Source organism: Lissotriton vulgaris, chromosome 12 (assembly GCF_964263255.1).
Source record: "Lissotriton vulgaris chromosome 12, aLisVul1.2, whole genome shotgun sequence".
Lineage (NCBI taxonomy): Eukaryota > Metazoa > Chordata > Amphibia > Caudata > Salamandridae > Lissotriton > Lissotriton vulgaris.
The window spans coordinates 591,910,333-591,929,685 of record NC_141700.1 but is presented as its reverse complement, the minus strand read 5'-3'; the positions used below and the strand labels follow the sequence as shown (position 1 = coordinate 591,929,685).

General features: G+C 51.3%; 1 protein-coding gene across 1 annotated transcript in view; it reads right to left on the bottom strand.

Moving 5' to 3' along the window:
* LOC147677797 (ATP-binding cassette sub-family C member 12-like) overlaps positions 1 to 19,353 on the bottom strand; it is a 1,863,878-nt gene that overhangs the window by 1,318,081 nt on the left and 526,444 nt on the right. Inside the window, exon 10 of the mRNA XM_086945587.1 lies at positions 850 to 957. Within this exon, the coding sequence (XP_086801713.1) occupies positions 850 to 957 (108 nt within the window). The remainder of the gene's footprint in view (positions 1 to 849; positions 958 to 19,353) is intronic.

Sequence of the window (19,353 nt, the reverse complement as noted above, 5' to 3'; positions counted from 1 at the left end):
GTGGCAAAGTGAGCAAGAGACTCACGTCTGAGCATACCCTGCCAACTTTTGGCGAACAAAGCGGTACAAAAGGGGGTGGTGATGGACGGAGCATCTGAACCAATCAAACACTCACACCCAGTCCACAGATCTGGGTTTAATCCATCACCGTTCTTTAGCCCACTCTGCAACCCCAGTTCAGACATGGCCATATGCAAATCAGTCTGACTCTGTGCCTCATGGGAACAGCCCAGCCGAACTGCCAAGCCATGTCCTCCCTGGACCGTAATCAAGCATCCTAGGACAGGTTTCTGGCTATCAGCCGTCTTCAGCCAGGTGACCCTGGCATTGAATTTGCTTGTATTTAAGGTGTGTGTGTTTATGTGGTGTACGTGTGTGTATGTAGGTATGTGTGTGAGGGCATGCATAACCCACGCCTTGTGGTCTGGATCGGTCAACATAGGGTAGGTAAATCCTGCAAGGCCCAGACAAACACTATCCTTGGGAGGACGGGTACGTTATGAGGACAGTGTGTGTACAAGCTTGAGAACCCTCCTGCATGCTTGCCAGGAAGGGAGAGCTGTGAAGTTCATTTGTAATTTAAGTCTAACACACAAAAAACACTAGACCTACCATGACAAAACAATTTCTTAAACCGATAGGGCCTGGCTCCTGAAGGTAAACTACGAGCTAACAGTAGGTGTACGACTGCAAAGACTGCAGTCAGGGAAGAGAAGAGAGAAAAATGCAAAAAAAGATAGACCTGATTTAAACTTACTTTTTAACTCGTAGTTTGCGAATACTTAAAAACATGTACAAAAGAGTAATTTTACATTTGTGAATCAGGGTCCTATTTTTAACGTAACGTACCTTTATTCTGCGCAGAGAAACGTTTGCCTCTGTTGCAGCCTTCACTGAAACGGGCATAAGGCTAAGTATATACCTCATGATGCTAAAAATGGACATCACAGTAAAAACCTGCAACAAAAAGAAAATACTCTCTTAAGGGGTGATAACTTCACACGAGCCTTACCAGGCACTGTTCTGCGCTTTCTTGTAGCTAACATTATCATAAACTCAGGACCAAAAGCAATTGACATTGATATGCTTAGAAGTAATTTAAGACATAGAATTAAACACACTGTGGTGAGTTGGAACATTTTATGAAATGTGAAATGTCTTAGAAAGTATTGAATCCACACAAATACCTCAATAGGCATGTTCAGTTAACCCGCAAAAAAGACTCATTTACATGGTACCACCTCATCTTTCTTGCCCCATTCATTCTTTCCCTCATTACCCGCTGTGGTACCAAGCTAAAAACAATCACAATTTTTAAAAAAGAAACAAAAAGAAGACAGGCTTCTGCACTGTCCATGCTTGAACGTAGTACAGGATTCCTTATTAAAAGTTTCCAAAATGACAAGAGGACAGAACCCGACACTGCCAGGGCTTGGGCACCCTGCCTACAGTCAGACTCAAACAAAACAGGAAGTGCTTGCTGAGTCAGTCTCTTTTCTGGGACCATTCAAGGATCTTTAAGGGGCGGTGGGTAAACTCCCTTTTCAAGCTTTATGTCTAAAAGAATGCTTTGTTATGGGTTGCTGGTCGAGGACTGACAGGCCTCTCCTTGTCAAGTAAGTACTGGGATGTCGAAGGGAGAATCAAAGTAATGAAGATTACACGTAAGAATTCAAGACATTCGTTGTTTTAGAATTCCAAGGAAGAAATGAAACTCCCTTAGCTAGCCTTTGATGTAGCAGAAACTTCACGTTTTCATTTGCAGGGGTGCATCATAATCACGAGTAGTCTGCACCTGCATATATTCCTTTGTTGTATTAACATGAGACAGTTGAATGTGATTTGTAATAATGTGAATTGTGGTACATTAGGGAAATTTCAATTTAAACATGGAGATATTAACTTCGAAACTAGATGTGATTAGCTGAAGACATTAATGTGTAGAATTTGTACATGCTGCTGACAAGTATTCCTGCATTTGATGTGCTTATGTAACATGTACATTTAGAAGTGCACAGTAAAGAAATTCCATTTTATATGTAATCTCATAATGTCTGTTTGACATTTTCGTATGTCAGCCAATTTCTGTAGGCCTGAAATGCATTTTTCCCTGGTAGCTCTTGCATTAGATTTAATAGTTGAAATATAAGTGCATGTTGGATTTGTTCTTTCTCACATTTCTGTTGTTAGTTTGAATAATGACTTTGTTTTAAGAATTAGGATTGGGGAGAAGAGGATACAATGAGAGCTGATACTGATAATGGAGAACTGTTGTACTTTCCCTTCGGAGCGAGCCTGTGAATCAAGGTCATCTTGCAAAAGCTTGGGAGTATCGCTGCCTAATGGAAAGTTACCTATGATGTATTGTAACCAGGAAAAGTGTCTGGGAGAGAGAGGCGTGGCCTGTTAGCCAAGATGGCAGACATGTGCTAGGCAAGCTCAGTCCAGCCTAAAACATTGATCCTATGAAGATCCTGTCCTCCGATCCTGTACTACGATCGGATCATGTCCCTGATGGGGCGCGGCCTTGAGCAGCGTTTCGAGGCTGCTCTGATCCTATAGGCGTGAAGAGCCATGGTGGCATGACCGGGGGTGCGGCCTGGGTGTTGTGGAGCTGAGTTGAGGCCTGAGGTGGCCGGCTTAAACAGCAGCAACGTATCTGGGGCTCCAGGAGGACTGTGGAGCCAGTCGCTGGGTGCACGCTGTGGCGATGGAGAGGTAAGAGTGTTGGCAGCATTAGATATTCAGCTGCAGGGGCCCTTGGGTCAGGCAGCCGCTTCCCCCTGCTCTCTTGCCGGAGTGGCTGAAGAACAGTCAGTGGCTTTACCGGGCCAAGGTGGAGGCACCAGCTTAGATACTCCGTGGTCATATGGGGCCGCGGTGGGGGGCGCTGAGTGGAGGGAGTGACGTAGATGGAGCCTGACAATCACTCTGTTGCCTGGGAGTTGAAGAGGGACCTGTGTGCTCTGAGCCAGCAGAGGCTGTTGGGGCCGCTCGTAGTCTAGCTCTGTGAACGGGAAGCTGCGCACTTGCACCTGCGGCCATATTGGGTCGCCCGAATCGGCGTGGACGGCTCCGCAGACCGCAGGAGATCTTGGCAGTTCTAAGTCACAGCTGAGCTCCCCTAAAGGAGGAAGAGACATTGCACGAGGCCCTGGGGAGTGTGAAGGGGTCCTATTGGCTCCCGTACTTGGCGCTCAGTTGAAGGCGGCTATATCTTTTGTTGAGACGTTGGGGAGGCCTTGACGCAGTAGGGCGGTGCCCTGCGGCGAGTAGTTGCCCTGGACTCAGGATTGAAGGACTTTGGTCGTAGTTGGGGCCGCCTCCGCCTGCTGCATCTTCATTGTAGCCAGCTGGTGTTCCTGCGCTTGGCCGCCAGGTTGGGTCGCGCGGGCCTGGATCCATGTTCTAGGGGCCTACCTCCGCCTTGCATATTTGTACACTTGGTGGGTCGTCTAGGCCGGCCACGGTTGCAAGAGCGGGATGCCCTATCATCTGCACGGACGGGTGTGTGGCCCACAGAAGCTGTAGCTTGGGGGTCTGACGCTGAGTGACCTGTGTGTTATGATGAGGGACAAGCCCAGTGTTAGTTCAGCCAAACAAAGCACCCTGGACAAGTATACGGGTCCTGGGGCTGCAGCAGCAGTGCCTGGAGGGGCACAGGGGGCTGTGTCGGACATGCCGGACAATGCTGCACTCATGGCCGCTATCACGCAGTTCAGAGATGTTCTGGATGCCAAGATCGGAGCGGTCGGCGCCGATGTCATGCTCCTCCGCCAAAACCGGCAGAGCCCAGTGGCCCGCATTACGGAAACTGAAACGTGGATTTCCGGGGTGGAGGATGACGTCGCCACTCTGCCGAAGCGGGTGGCCACCCTCGAGATAACTCAGCGGGCCTGGCGACTCGTGAGGAGGATGCGGAGGGGCGGGCCAGGCGCAACCACCTCCGCTTTGTGGGCTTCCCAGAGGGGTGCGAGGGGGGATAAATGGAGCAGTTCCATACTCGGTGGTTGGAGAGTTGGCTCCCCCTGGAGTCCCTATCCGGGTGCTTTGTGGTTGAGCATGCCACAGAGCCCTCATGCAGAAACCTGTAGCCTGCCCGAGGCCAGTTATCGCAAAGCTGGTGAACTATCACAACCAAGATGTCATTTTAAAACAGACTAGGGCCAAGGAACCTCTGTTATTGACAACATTGACAACGCTCGCATTTTGATCTTCCCGTACTATACAAAACTGGTCCAGCAACGCAGACAATCCTTTTTGTCGGCCAAGGGTAGACTTCGCAAGCTTAAACTCCCGTACGCCCTGCAGTATCGGCCTGACTGCGGGTAGTGTACTGGTCCCGGACACATTTCTTTGACTCACCGGAGGAAGTGTTTCAGTGGACGAATGAGATGGTGCATCTGGGTCCCCATACACCGTTTCGGCGTGAATCTGACTCTTTGTTCAGCGAGGAGGCTCGTAAGCAGCCTCAATTGAAGCCCAAGGATCGCAGATGCTCCAGGTCCAACCATCGATCCCGCTCCTGTAGTGTGTCCTCCCGGGCTGGCTCAGCCTCCCACCAGACTACTTCGGCCTCCTAATTAGAGAGGGAGTTTGCAGTCCTGTATATCTTTGACACAGTTGTCTGGATCAGAAGAGCCGAAATGTGGGCCGGCTTCTCTATTGGTTCCCTCCACAGAGAGGGTGCCTGCGGGTGTTGGGCTGTAACTTGGGGGCTCATTGGTCGAGGTGTGCAGGGATTCCCCATTGGGGTCTGCAGGCTACACCCACTGTGACAGATGCTTCATCGTTATTAAAGTATAGGGTGGGGGTGGTTTATGGTTTTGTCATCAAGTCGCACTTAGCTGTGGTATTGTTAGGCCTTTGCACACACACCACATACTTTTCTTTACATCACTGTATTTCCGCAGGGTACCTAATGGCCAGCACACCTAGTGGCTCCCAGGTATCGCCCAGGACACTCCAGATAGTGAGCTGGAATGTCAGGGGAGTATTAGATAAAATTAAGAGAGGAGCTGTTCTCCAGTAGGCTAAGAGGGCTCATGCTGACATACTTATGCTACAAGAAACACACCTTATGGGGTCGAAGGCGCCCTGCCTTCAGCGTTATGGCTACGCTCAGGTGTTCCACTTGGGATTTGCACGTGGGTCCCGGGGAGTGGTGATTTTGATCCCCCACCGAGTTCACTACACGCATGTTAAGACGGTGCAAGATACCCAGGGGCGATATCTGTTCCTGCAGGGCATAATCAAAGAGGAACCAATAGTCTTGGGTTGTGTCTTTGCAGATGGCCTTTCTGTGATTGGGGCGATTGGAATGATGTGCTGGATGTTTCCTGGGACCGTTGGAGGCCCGGGGAGACTGTGACTGCTCACCAGGCTACGAAGCTTTTATCATTGGTGTCTGGGCTTGATTGGGTGGGCCCATGGTGTTGAATACACAGAAACACTCAGGTTAAACGTATCTCTCTGTGGTTCATAATTCCTATTATCGCCTTGACTATTTGTTTGTTCCTCGGGTGGCAGCTGGTAGGATGATGAAGGCGTGGATTTAATTTAATTTAATTTAATTGCGGGTTTATATAGCGCTAGGATCGACTCCCAGAGGAGTATCTCCGCGCTTCGACCGCTGAGGAACCCGTCCTGGCTCACCCTGAGAGATGGTCCCTAATGGGTATCTCTAAGGTGCGACCAAGCATCCCTGGCAGTCTGGGGGGGCCGTTGTGAAGATGAGGCAAGCTAATGCCCAGAGTTGCCGAGTGTGGTCCTTGACTGGAGTAGGCACCGAGGCGAGAATTATCGAGCCCGCTGACCCTGGTCCACGACCCTGCCGCGTCGGGAATCGAACCCTGGTCCCGGGCCGTCCTCTGCTTACGAGTCTGCCGCCTCTAACCAGTGAGCCACACCACACCACACGGATCCTTCCGAGGGGGCTCTCGGATCATTCACCGATTACTCCTACGCTACAGATGGGCTGGGAGAAACAGCCTTTCCGTTGGCACCTCTTGACGTGGAACCTCCAGAAGGTAGAATACAGGGAGTGTCTGGAGAGCGCGCTTGATCAATATTTGACGCTCAATGTGGGATATGTTGCTGGGGTAGAAACTCTGTGGGAAGCACTGAAGCCCACTATGCAGGGTGTAGACATATCTTTTTGCATGGCAGCCCGCTGGAAGCGGAAGGAGGCTCTGTTACAAGCGGAGGCAATTATTGTTGATCTAGACCTTCGTTGTAGAGGGGTTGGTGGTCACCCTGCACGGCAATAGCTGCTGCTGGCGCAACAGAACAATGCAGCCCTTCTCATGGATGAGGCCCGCCATACTTGTCTTGCAACGCGTAGTAGGGTCTACCAATGGGGAGATAAGTCCAGCAAGCTGCTTCATTGTTTGTGTCAGGAGATGTTCCATTCCCAGCCCCTTCCTGGTATAGTTGGCCCTGATGGTAAGCCCCTCACGGACTCCCTGGAAATTGCAGAAGTTTCTCAAATTGCTTTTCGGAGCTATATGCCCCTAGTGAATGTCTCCACGAAGACGTGATGCCAGTTCTTGGACAATCTCCTGCCTCAGTCCCTGTCTGATTAAGCAAGTGCAGAGTTGGATCTCCAGCTCACAGAGGAGGAATTGGGTGCAGCTCTGGGAGATCTTAATTCGGGAAAGGCCCCGGGGCCAAATGGGTTTCTCTGCAAATTTTTAAAGAATTTTTTTCTACAGCTTGGACCCTATTACTGTAGAGTTGTGGAGAAGTCCTGAGAGCGGGGGTGTCTCCCTCGGGACTGGCGACATGCGGAGGTGGTAGTATTTCAGAAACCAGAGACAGACCCCGGACCAGCATGCTTCCTATCATCCTATTTCACTCCTGAACGTAGAAGCCAAAACTTTGGCCAGAGCTTGGGCCAACCTCTTGTGGTCCCACGTTTCCACCTTGTTACACCCAGATCAAGCCGGGTTCATGCCCCAGCGGGCGACCCAACATAATATTCTCCGGGCACAGGTTGCTGTTGCGGCTATCCGTGGACCAGGCTCACACACAGCGCTTTTGCTGGTTGATATGGATAGGGCGTTTGACTCCCTTAGTTGGGTCTATCTCTTTGCGCTGCTACGTAGGTTGAATCTTGGATCGCGCTTTCTGTCCTACCTGTCCCTTCTCTACACTGATCTTACTGCATCGGTAGGTGTCGCTGGGACTACCTCCTCCACCTTTTCTCTTCGACGGAGTACCCGGCAGGGTTGTCTGCTGTCCCCATATTTGATTGTCCTAGCGATGGAATCTCTGGCAGCATGGGTCCGTACGGACACGCAGGTGACTGGCTTTGAATGGGCACATGGATTGCCGGATCGTATAGCATTTTACGCTGATGAGGTTTTATTCTTTCCCACCGACATTAACCGGACTGGGCAACGGTTGCTTCAGATTATGCAGATCTTTGGGCCATCGTAGGGTCTCTACATGAACACCGGTAAGTTAATTTTGTGGCCCCTTGGGGACGCTCCAGGTTTTGGTGCCTGGGCATCGTCGGTTTGGGTTGATACTGGCGGATAAAGTAGCTTGGGGTGTTTTTATCGGACTCACTCACAGTGGCATGGGAGAGAAATTTGGTCCCAGTATTGGAATGCGTTGGGAGGATCTGAAGACATGGTCTCATATGCCGCTTTCTATATATGGTCAGTCGGCCATTTTCAAGATGGTATCTCTTCTCCGTTTACTGTATCAACTGCAGAATCACCCCTATCCGATCCCCCCTAGATGGTTCTGGCAGGTCAATGTGGAGAAGTGTGGCTCAATCGTTAGAAGAGGCAGACCATGAAGCAGAGGTCAGACCCGGGACCAGGGTTCAATTCCCGACGCGGCAGGGTCTTGAGCCCAAAATGTCCACGGACTCGATAATTCTCGCTTCGGTGCCAGCTCGAATCACAGGTTCACACTCTGCAACTCCGGGCAATAGCTTGCTTAATCTCCACTATGGCCCCCCGCGGCGGGATGCCTGGCTTTCACCTTGGTGGTGCCCAGTACGGGTTATCTCACAGGGAAAAACCAGGACGGGTTCCCAAAGCAAGCGCTCAGAGACCGTTGGTGATAATGCGCTATATAAATTACAATTACAATTACAATGCTGCAGTGGGTCAATTTCTGTGGGCAGGAAAGGCAGTGAGGGTCACCCTACGAACATGCTTTCTTTTTACATACTGTGGGCACCTCTGATATACTATCCAATTAAATAGCTTCACACTTATTGGTCTTAAATGAGTGGTGGTATGGAGGCATGGACGACCCTGCTTCAGCGGTAGAGCTGCGTCTTATGGGGCACCTCTCCTTACACACTATTCTGTATTTGGCACCGCTACGAAGATCTCTGACGTAGACGACCCAAGTAGCCTTCCAAATATGGCATCAGGCCTTGCCGAGAATAGGGTGGTGGAATAAGCTGACACTGGAGACCCCTCTATGGAACAATGACCATCTACCACAATTAGCCACTCTGTCAGGGTTTCGTGGTTGGGACCATATTGGTATTTCTACCCTGGGGGACGTTATGAGGGGGCTGATCCTGAAGTGCTTTCAGGATCGGCCCCCACAAATACCTCCAGTTTCAACATGCCCTCTCCCCAAGTCTGGAGGGAATGGAGTCCTGGTGGAGTTCATCCCCATAGATTTGAAGGATCATAAAATCTCTAAGATCCACAAGTCCAGGGTAACTCATAGCTCCACTACACTGCAGAAGCTTAGAGCGGCTTGGGAGGGAGATGTGGGTTCACTGGATGAGTAGGAATGGACAGAGGCCCAGGCATCCCCGAGGGGGGTGACCATAGCGACCCGCCTGTGCCTGATCCAGTTCAAATATCTTCATTGGGTCTATTTTACGGTGGTCCGGCTGTAGAGTGCTTGTCTGGTTGCTTCCCCTGTTTGCCTTAGATGTGAGCGGGAAGAGGGGACCCTGATGCACATGGTTTGGCATTGTCTATCTCTGTCACGGTATTGGAGGGGGGTAGTAACCTGCTTCTCTGCGGTGTTGGGCTTGGATTTGTCACACTGACCAAAATTGGTGCTTTCCCATGTCATGGACGGGATTGGGGGTTATATTTATAAATATCATCTTATGTTGCTGGGGTTTACTCTGGCAAAGAGGGACATAGCTAGCACATGGAAGGCACTGGCGCCACCTTCGGTGTCGGCCTGGGAGAAGGGACTGGACTTCAGTATGGCTTGGAACTCCCTATTTTCACTGCAAGAGGTTGCCCACAGAAACCTTATAAGGTTTGGAAGTGATGGGCAGGTTATTGCGGCCTGCTATTGGAGCTGGAGGACGAATTGGGGCCCTTTCACTCAGTATAATATCACCAAGCTGGTGCAGGCTCTAGTTTTTTCCATTTTCATTTGGGAGAGTGAATGGTGGTGGTGCAGATGCATAGTTAGGCAAAATTTGGGAGGCTGTTAGTGTGACCAGGGGGAGGGGGGTTGCTGAGTGGGGGTTTGTATACAGTTTCTTGCATCTGTATTGCTTTTCATTTCTTCTAGATGTTATCACTGAAAAGTCAAAGTCAGGAAGCTTTGTATTTATCGTGCAGATGTCTCTGGGTTACAGAGCCCTTCTGTTTTTGTGTCATTTGATGAAAAAAATCTGTTTAAGAAAATAAAGTGTCTGGGAAACTTCTGCCTTGCCTTTAGAGGGGGAGCATCTTAGAATAAGCTCTGTAGCTTCAAGCTACTTGACCTAACTGATGTGTAGAGACTTCTTAGGAAGATTTCACACGCTGACACCTTAACTAAATCTTGCCTTTGGAAATGCTATGTAGGGATGTAATGTTAGTGGTAGGGTAGGGATAGATTAATGCTTTACACCCACAAACTTGCGATGAAGGGGAATCTGGATGTCTGCTTGATAATCTTTTGCTTCCTGATCCTCAAACTAATAATTTTGTGCATGTTGCACTGCCTTAACTTCATCCATAGGTTTTGCTTTGTATTAGTTCCAATGAATTTCTACACCCTCACTCTGAGGTGGCTGTACGTTCAGTAGTTTTTGGCTTTGTAATAAACCAAATAGACTTAATTGGGAGTCTGTGATCCTTAAGAATCATAGCAAATTGAACACGGAAATAATAGACATGCTAACAATTTCTATCCCCCGCTAAGCTTTCATGCTGATAAAAAGAACCATCGACACGAGGTTCCAAAGCGGATCTAGAACATGGAACCCAGCTCCATCAGTTGGTAGCAGAGTAAAATGGTTATCACATGAAGTGGGGGGAGAATCCAGAAAAATCTAGAAAAGACCTAGATCCCTAGAGCCCCAAAACAGAGCCCAGTGATCGAGAATGGGGAGTGACGGACTTTCGTGGAGAACAATGGAGTGTGTTGGTGTGGCAAGAACAGCAGCCAACAGAGCAGGGAGTATCAGTAGGCGTGAAGAGCCATGGTGGCATGACCGGGGGTGCGGCCTGGGTGTTGTGGAGCTGAGTTGAGGCCTGAGGTGGCCGGCTTAAACAGCAGCAACGTATCTGGGGCTCCAGGAGGACTGTGGAGCCAGTCGCTGGGTGCACGCTGTGGCGATAACGAGGTAAGAGTGTTGGCAGCATTAGATATTCAGCTGCAGGGGCCCTTGGGTCAGGCAGCCGCTTCCCCCTGCTCTCTTGCCGGAGTGGCTGAAGAACAGTCAGTGGCTTTACCGGGCAAAGGTGGAGGCACCAGCTTAGATACTCCGTGGTCATATGGGGCTGCGGTGGGGGGCGCTGAGATGAGGGAGTGACGTAGATGGAGCCTGACAATCACTCTGTTGCCTGGGAGTTGAAGAGGGACCTGTGTGCTCTGAGCCAGCGGAGGCTGTTGGGGCCGCTCGTAGTCTAGCTCTGTGAACGGGAAGCTGCGCACTTGCACCGGCGGCCATATTGGGTCGCCCGAATCGGCGTGGACGGCTCCGTAGACCGCAGGAGATCTTGGCAGTTCTAAGTCACAGCTGAGCTCCCCTAAAGGAGGAAGAGACATTGCACGAGGCCCTGGGGAGTGTGAAGGGGTCCTATTGGCTCCCGTACTTGGCGCTCAGTTGAAGGCGGCTATATCTTTTGTTGAGACGTTGGGGAGGCCTTGACGCAGTAGGGCGGTGCCCTGCAGCGAGTAGTTGCCCTGGACTCAGGATTGAAGGACTTTGGTCGTAGTTGGGGCCGCCTCCGCCTGCTGCATCTTCATTGTAGCCAGCTGGCGTTCCTGCGCTTGGCCGCCGGGGTGGGTCGCGCGGGCCTGGATCCATGTTCTAGGGGCCTACCTCCGCCTTGCATATTTGTACACTTGGGGGGTCGTCTAGGCCGGCCACGGTTGCAAGAGCGGGATGCCCTATCATCTGCACGGACGGGTGTGTGGCCCACAGAAGCTGTAGCTTGGGGGTCTGACGCTGAGTGACCTGTGTGTTATGATGAGGGACAAGCCCAGTGTTAGTTAAGCCAAACAAAGCACCCTGGACAAGTATACGGGTCCTGGGGCTGCAGCAGCAGTGCCTGGAGGGGCACAGGGGGCTGTGTCGGACATGCCGGACAATGCTGCACTCATGGCCGCTATCACGCAGTTCAGAGATGTTCTGGATGCCAAGATCGGAGCGGTCGGCTCCGATGTCATGCTCCTCCGCCAAAACCGGCAGAGCGCAGTGGCCCGCATTACGGAAACTGAAACGTGGATTTCCGGGGTGGAGGATGACGTTGCCACTCTGCCGAAGCGGGTGGCCACCCTCGAGATAACTCAGCGGGGCCTGGCGACTCGTGAGGAGGATGCGGAGGGGCGGGCCAGGCGCAACCACCTCCGCTTTGTGGGCTTCCCAGAGGGGTGCAAGGGGGGATAAATGGAGCAGTTCCATACTCAGTGGTTGGAGAGTTGGCTCCCCCTGGAGTCCCTATCCGGGTGCTTTGTGGTTGAGCATGCCACAGAGCCCTCATGCAGAAACCTGTAGCCTGCCCGAGGCCAGTTATCGCAAAGCTGGTGAACTATCACAACCAAGATGTCATTTTAAAACAGACTAGGGCCAAGGAACCTCTGCTATTGATAACATTGACAACGCTCGCATTTTGATCTTCCCGGACTATACAAAACTGGTCCAGCAACGCAGACAATCCTTTTTGTCGGCCAAGGCTAGACTTCGCGAGCTTAAACTCCCGTACGCCCTGCAGTATCGGCCTGACTGCGGGTAGTGTACTGGTCCCGGACACATTTTTTTGACTCACCGGAGAAAGTGTTTCAGTGGACGAATAAGATGGTGCATCTGGGTCCCCATACACCGCTTTGGCGTGAATCTGACTCTTTGTTCAGCGAGGAGGCTCGTAAGCAGCCTCAATTGAAGCCCATGTATCGTAGATGCTCCAGGTCCAACCATCGATCCCGCTCCTGTAGTGTGTCCTCCCGGGCTGGCTCAGCCTCCCACCAGACTACTTCGGCCTCCTAATTAGAGAGGGAGTTTGCAGTCCTGTATATCTTTGACACTGTTGTCTGGATCAGAAGAGCCGAAATGTGGGCCGGCTTCTCTATTGGTTCCTTCCACAGAGAGGGTGCCTGCGGGTGTTGGGCTGTAACTTGGGGACTCATTGGTCGAGGTGTGCAGGGATTCCCCATTGGGGTCTGCAGGCTACACCCACCGCGACAGATGCTTCATCGTTATTAAAGTATAGGGTGGGGGGGTGGTTTATGGTTTTGTCATCAAGTCGCACTTAGCTGTGGTATTGTTAGGCCTTTGCATACACACCACATACTTTTCTTTACATCACTGTATTTCCGCAGGGTACCTAATGGCCAGCACACCTAGTGGCTCCCAGGTATCGCCCAGGACACTCCAGATAGTGAGCTGGAATGTCAGGGGAGTATTAGATAAAATTAAGAGAGGAGCTGTTCTCCAGTAGGCTAAGAGGGCTCATGCTGACATACTTATGCTACAAGAAACACACCTTATGGGGTCGAAGGCGCCCTGCCTTCAGCGTTATGGCTACGCTCAGGTGTTCCACTTGGAATTTGCACGTGGGTCCCGGGGAGTGGTGATTTTGATCCCCCACCGAGTTCACTACACGCATGTTAAGACGGTGCAAGATACCCAGGGGCGATATCTGTTCCTGCAGGTCATAATCAGAGAGGAACCAATAGTCTTGGGTTGTGTCTTTGCAGATGGCCTTTCTGTGATTAGGGCGATTGGAATGATGTGTTGGATGTGTCCTGGGACCGTTGGAGGCCCGGGGAGACTGTGACTGCTCACCAGGCTACGAAGCTTTTATCATTGGTGTCTGGGCTTGATTGGCTGGGCCCATGGTGTTGAATACACGGAAACACTCAGGTTAAACGTATCTCTCTGTGGTTCATAATTCCTATTATCGCCTTGACTATTTGTTTGTTCCTTCGGTGGCAGCTGGTAGGATGATGAAGGCGTGGATCCTTCCGAGGGGGCTCTCGGATCATTCACCGATTACTCCTACGCTACAGATGGGCTGGGAGAAACAGCCTTTCCGTTGGCACCTCTCGACGTGGAACCTCCAGAAGGTAGAATACAGGGAGTGTCTGGAGAGCGCGCTTGATCAATACTTGACACTCAATGTGGGATCTGTTGCTGGGGCAGAAACTCTGTGGGAAGCACTAAAGCCCACTATGCAGGGTGTAGACATATCTTTTTGCATGGCAGCCTGCAGGAAGCGGAAGGAGGCTCTGCTACAAGCGGAGGCAATTATTGTTGATCTAGACCTTCGTTGTAGAGGGGTTGGTGGTCACCCTGCACGGCAATAGCTGCTGCTGGCGCAACAGAACAATGCAGCCCTTCTCATGGATGAGGCCCGCCATACTTGTCTTGCAACGCGTAGTAGGGTCTACCAATGGGGAGATAAGTCCAGCAAGCTGCTTCATTGTTTGTGTCAGGAGATGTTCCATTCCCAGCCCCTTCCTGGTATAGTTGGCCCTGATGGTAAGCCCCTCACGGACTCCCTGGAAATTGCAGAAGTTTCTCAAATTGCTTTTCGGAGCTATATGCCCCTAGAGAATGTCTCCACGAAGACGTGATGCCAGTTCTTGGACAATCTCCTGCCTCAGGCCCTGTCTGATTAAGCAAGTGCAGAGTTGGATCTCCAGTTTCAGAGGAGGAATTGGGTGCAGCTCTGGGAGATCTTAATTCGGGAAAGGCCCCGGGGCCAAATGGGTTTCCCTGCAAATTTTTAAAGATTTTTTTTCTACAGCTTGGACCCTATTACTGTAGAGTTGTGGAGAAGTCCTGTGAGCGGGGGTGTCTCCCTCGGGACTGGCGACATGCGGAGGTGGTAGTATTTCAGAAACCAGAGACAGACCCCGGACCAGCATGCTTCCTATCATCCTATATCACTCCTGAACGTAGAAGCCAAAATTTTGGCCAAAGCTTGGGCCAACCTCTTGTGGTCCCACGTTTCCACCTTGTTACACCCAGATCAAGCCGGGTTCATGCCCCAGCGGGCGACCCAACATAATATTCTCCGGGCACAGGTTGCTGTTGCGGCTATCCGTGGACCAGGCTCACACACGGCGCTTTTGCTGGTTGATATGGATAGGGCGTTTGACTCCCTTAGTTGGGTCTATCTCTTTGCGCTGCTACGTAGGTTGGATCTTGGATCGTGCTTTCTGTCCTACCTGTCCCTACTCTACACTGATCTTACTGCATCGGTAGGTGTCGCTGGGACTACCTCCTCCACCTTTTCTCTTCGACGGAGTACCCGGCAGGGTTGTCTGCTGTCCCCATATTTGATTGTCCTAGCGATGGAATCTCTGGCAGCATGGGTCCGTACGGACACGCAGGTGACTGGCTTTGAATGGGCACATGGATTGCCGGATCGTATAGCATTTTACGCTGATGATGTTTTATTCTTTCCCACCGACGTTAACCGGACTGGGCAACGGTTGCTTCAGATTATGCAGATCTTTGGGCCATTGTAGGGTTTCTACATGAACCCCGGTAAGTCAATTTTGTGGCCCCTTGGGGACGCTCCAGGTTTTGGTGCCTGGGCATCGTCGGTTTGGGTTGATACTGGCGGATAAAGTAGCTTGGGGTGTTTTTATTGGACTCACTCACAGTGGCATGGGAGAGAAATTTGGTCCCAGTATTGGAATGCGTTGGGAGGATCTGAAGACATGGTCTCATATGCCGCTTTCTATATATGGTCAGTAGGCCGTCTTCAAGATGGTATCTCTTCTCCGTTTACTGTATCAACTGCAGAATCACCCCTATCCGATCCCCCCTAGATAGTTCTGGCAGGTCAATGTGGAGAAGTGTGGCTCAATCGTTAGAAGAGGCAGACCATGAAGCAGAGGTCAGACCCGGGACCAGGGTTCAATTCCCGACGCGGCAGGGTCTTAAGCCCAAAATGTCCACGGACTCGATAATTCTCGCTTCGGTGCCTGCTCGAATCACAGGTTCACACTCTGCAACTCCGGGCAATAGCTTGCTTAATCTCCACTATGGCCCCCCGTGGCGGGATGCCTGGCTTTCACCTTGGGGGTGCCCAGTACGGGTTATCTCACAGGGAAAAACCAGGACGGGTTCCCAAAGCAAGCGCTCAGAGACCGTTGGTGATAATGCGCTATATAAATATAAATTACAATTACAATGCTGCAGTGGGTCAATTTCTGTGGGCAGGAAAGGCAGTGAGGGTCACCCTACGAACATGCTTTCTTTTTACATACTGTGGGCACCTCTGATATACTATCCAATTAAATAGCTTCACACTTATTGGTCTTAAATGAGTGGTGGTATGGAGGCATGGACGACCCTGCTTAAGCGGTAGAGCTGCGTCTTATGGGGCACCTCTCCTTACACACTATTCTGTATTTGGCACCGCTACGAAGATCTCCGACGTAGACGACCCAAGTAGCCTTCCAAATATGGCATCAGGCCTTGCCGAGAATAGGGTGGTGGAATAAGCTGACACTGGAGACCCCTCTATGGAACAATGACCGTCTACCACAATTAGCCACTCTGTCAGGGTTTCGTGGTTGGGACCATATTGGTATTTCTACCCTGGGGGACGTTATGAGGGGGCTGATCCTGAAGTCCTTTCAGGATCGGCCCCCACAAATACCTCCAGTTTCAACATGCCCTCTCCCCAAGTCTGGAGGGAATGGAGTCCTGGTGGAGTTCATCCCCATAGATTTGAAGGATCATAAAATCTCTAAGATCCACAAGTCCGTGGTAACTCATAGCTCCACTACACTGCAGAAGCTTAGAGCGGCTTGGGAGGGAGATGTGGGTTCACTGGATGAGTAGGACTGGACAGAGGCCCAGGCATCCCCGAGGGGGGTGAGCATAGCGACCCGCCTGTGCCTGATCCAGTTCAAATATCTTCATTGGGTCTATTTTACGGTGGTCCGGCTGTAGAGTGCTTGTCTGGTGGCTTCCCCTGTTTGTCTTAGATGTGAGCGGGAAGAGGGGACCCTGATGCACATGGTTTGGCATTGTCTATCTCTGTCACGGTATTGGAGGGGGGTAGTAACCTGCTTCTCTGTGGTGTTGGGCTTGGATTTGTCACACTGACCAAAATTGGTGCTTTCCCATGTCATGGACGCGATTGGGGGTTATATTTATAAATATCATCTTATGTTGCTGGGGTTTACTCTGGCAAAGAGGGACATAGCTAGCACATGGAAGGCACTGGCGCCACCTTCGGTGTCGGCCTGGGAGAAGGGACTGGACTTCAGTATGGCTTGGAACTCCCTATTTTCACTGCAAGAGGTTGCCCACAGAAACCTTATACGGTTTGGAAGTGATGGGCAGGTTATTGCGGCCTGCTATTGGAGCTGGAGGACGAAGTGGGCCCCTTTCACTCAGTATAATATCACCAAGCTGGTGCAGGCTCTAGTTTTTTCCATTTTCATTTGGGAGAGTGAATGGTGGTGGTGCAGATGCATAGTTAGGCAAAATTTGGGAGGCTGTTAGTGTGACCAGGGGGAGGGGGGTTGCTGAGTGGGGGTTTGTATACAGTTTCTTGCATCTGTATTGCTTTTCATTTCTTCTAGATGTTATCACTGAAAAGTCAAAGTCAGGAAGCTTTGTATTTATCGTGCAGATGTCTCTGGGTTACAGAGCCCTTCTGTTTTTGTGTCATTTGATGAAAAAAATCTGTTTAAGAAAAAAAAGTGTCTGGGAAACTTCTGCCTTGCCTTTAGAGGGGAGCATCTTAGAATAAGCTCTGTAGCTTCAAGCTACTTGACCTAACTGATGTGTAGAGACTTCTTAGGAAGATTTCACACGCTGACACCTTAACTAAATCTTGCCTTTGGAAATGCTATGTAGGGATGTAATGTTAGTGGTAGGGTAGGGATAGATTAATGCTTTATACCCACAAACTTGCGATGAAGGGGAATCTGGATGTCTGCTTGATAATCTTTTGCATCCTGATCCTCAAACTAATAATTTTGTGCATGTTGCACTGCCTTAACTTCATCCATAGGTTTTGCTTTGTATTAGTTCCAATGAATTTCTACACCCTCACTCTGAGGTGGCTGTACGTTCAGTAATTTTTGGCTTTGTAATAAACCAAATAGACTTAATTGGGAGTCTGTGATCCTTAAGAATCATAGCAAATTGAACACGGAAATAATAGACATGCTAACAATTTCTATCCCCCGCTAAGCTTTCATGCTGATAAAAAGAACCATCGACACAAGGTTCCAAAGCGGATCTAGAACATGGAACCCAGCTCCATCAGTTGGTAGCAGAGTAAGATGGTTATCACATGAAGTGGGGGGAGAATCCAGAAAAATCTAGAAAAGACCAGGATCCCTAGAGCCCCAAAACAGAGCCCAGTGATCGAGAATGGGGAGTGACGGACTTTCGTGGAGAACAATGGAGTGTGATGGTGTGGCAAGAACAGCAGCCAACAGAGCAGTGAGTATCAGTAGGCGTGAAGAGCCATGGTAGCATGACCGGGGGTGCGGCCTGGGTGTTGTGGAGCTGAGTTGAGGCCTGAGGTGGCCGGCTTAAACAGCAGCGACGTATCTGGGGCTCCAGGAGGACTGTGGAGCCAGTCGCTGGGTGCACGCTGTGGCGATGGAGAGGTAAGAGTGTTGGCAGCATTAGATATTCAGCTGCAGGGGCCCTTGGGTCAGGCAGCCACTTCCCCCTGCTCTCTTGCCGGAGTGGCTGAAGAACAGTCAGTGGCTTTCCCGGGCCAAGATGGAGGCACCAGCTTAGATACTCCGTGGTCATATGGGGCCAAGGTGGGGGGCGCTGAGTGGAGGGAGTGACGTAGATGGAGCCTGACAATCACTCTGTTGCCTGGGAGTTGAAGAGGGACCTGTGTGCTCTGAGCCAGCGGAGGCTGTTGGGGCCGCTCGTAGACTAGCTCTGTGAACGGGAAGCTGCGCACTTGCACCGGCGGCCATATTGGGTCGCCCGAATCGGCGTGGACGGCTCCGGAGACCGCAGGAGATCTTGGCAGTTCTAAGTCACAGCTGAGCTCTCCTAAAGGAGGAAGAGACATTGCACGAGGCCCTGGGGCGTGTGAAGGGGTCCTATTGGCTCCCGTACTTGGCACTCAGTTGAAGGCGGCTATATCTTTTGTTGAGACGTTGGGGAGGCCTTGACGCAGTAGGGCGGTGCCCTGCAGCGAGTAGTTGCCCTGGACTCAGGATTGAAGGACTTTGGTCGTAGTTGGGGCCGCCTCCGCCTGCTGCATCTTCATTGTAGCCAGCTGGTGTTCCTGCGCTTGGCCGCCGGGTTGGGTCGCGCGGGCCTGGATCCATGTTCTAGGGGCCTACCTCCGCCTTGCATATTTGTACACTTGGGGGGTCGTCTAGGCCGGCCACGGTTGCAAGAGCGGGATGCCCTATCATCTGCACGGACGGGTGAGTGGCCCACAGAAGCTGTAGCTTGGGGGTCTGACGCTGAGTGACCTGTGTGTTATGATGAGGGCCAAGCCCAGTGTTAGTTAAGCCAAACAAAGCACCCTGGACAAGTATACGGATCCTGGGGCTGCAGCAGCAGTGCCTGGAGGGGCACAGGGGGCTGTGTCGGATATGCCGGACAATGCTGCACTCATGGCCGCTATCACGCAGTTCAGAGATGTTCTGGATGCCAAGATCGGAGCGGTCGGCTCCGATGTCATGCTCCTCCGCCAAAACCGGCAGAGCGCAGTGGCCCGCATTACGGAAACTGAAACGTGGATTTCCGGGGTGGAGGATGACGTTGCCACTTTGCTGAAGCGGGTGGCCACCCTCGAGATAACTCAGCGGGGCCTGGCGACTCGTGAGGAGGATGCGGAGGGGCGGGCCAGGCGCAACCACCTCCGCTTTGTGGGCTTCCCAGAGGGGTGCGAGGGGGGATAAATGGAGCAGTTCCATACTCGGTGGTTGGAGAGTTGGCTCCCCCTGGAGTCCCTA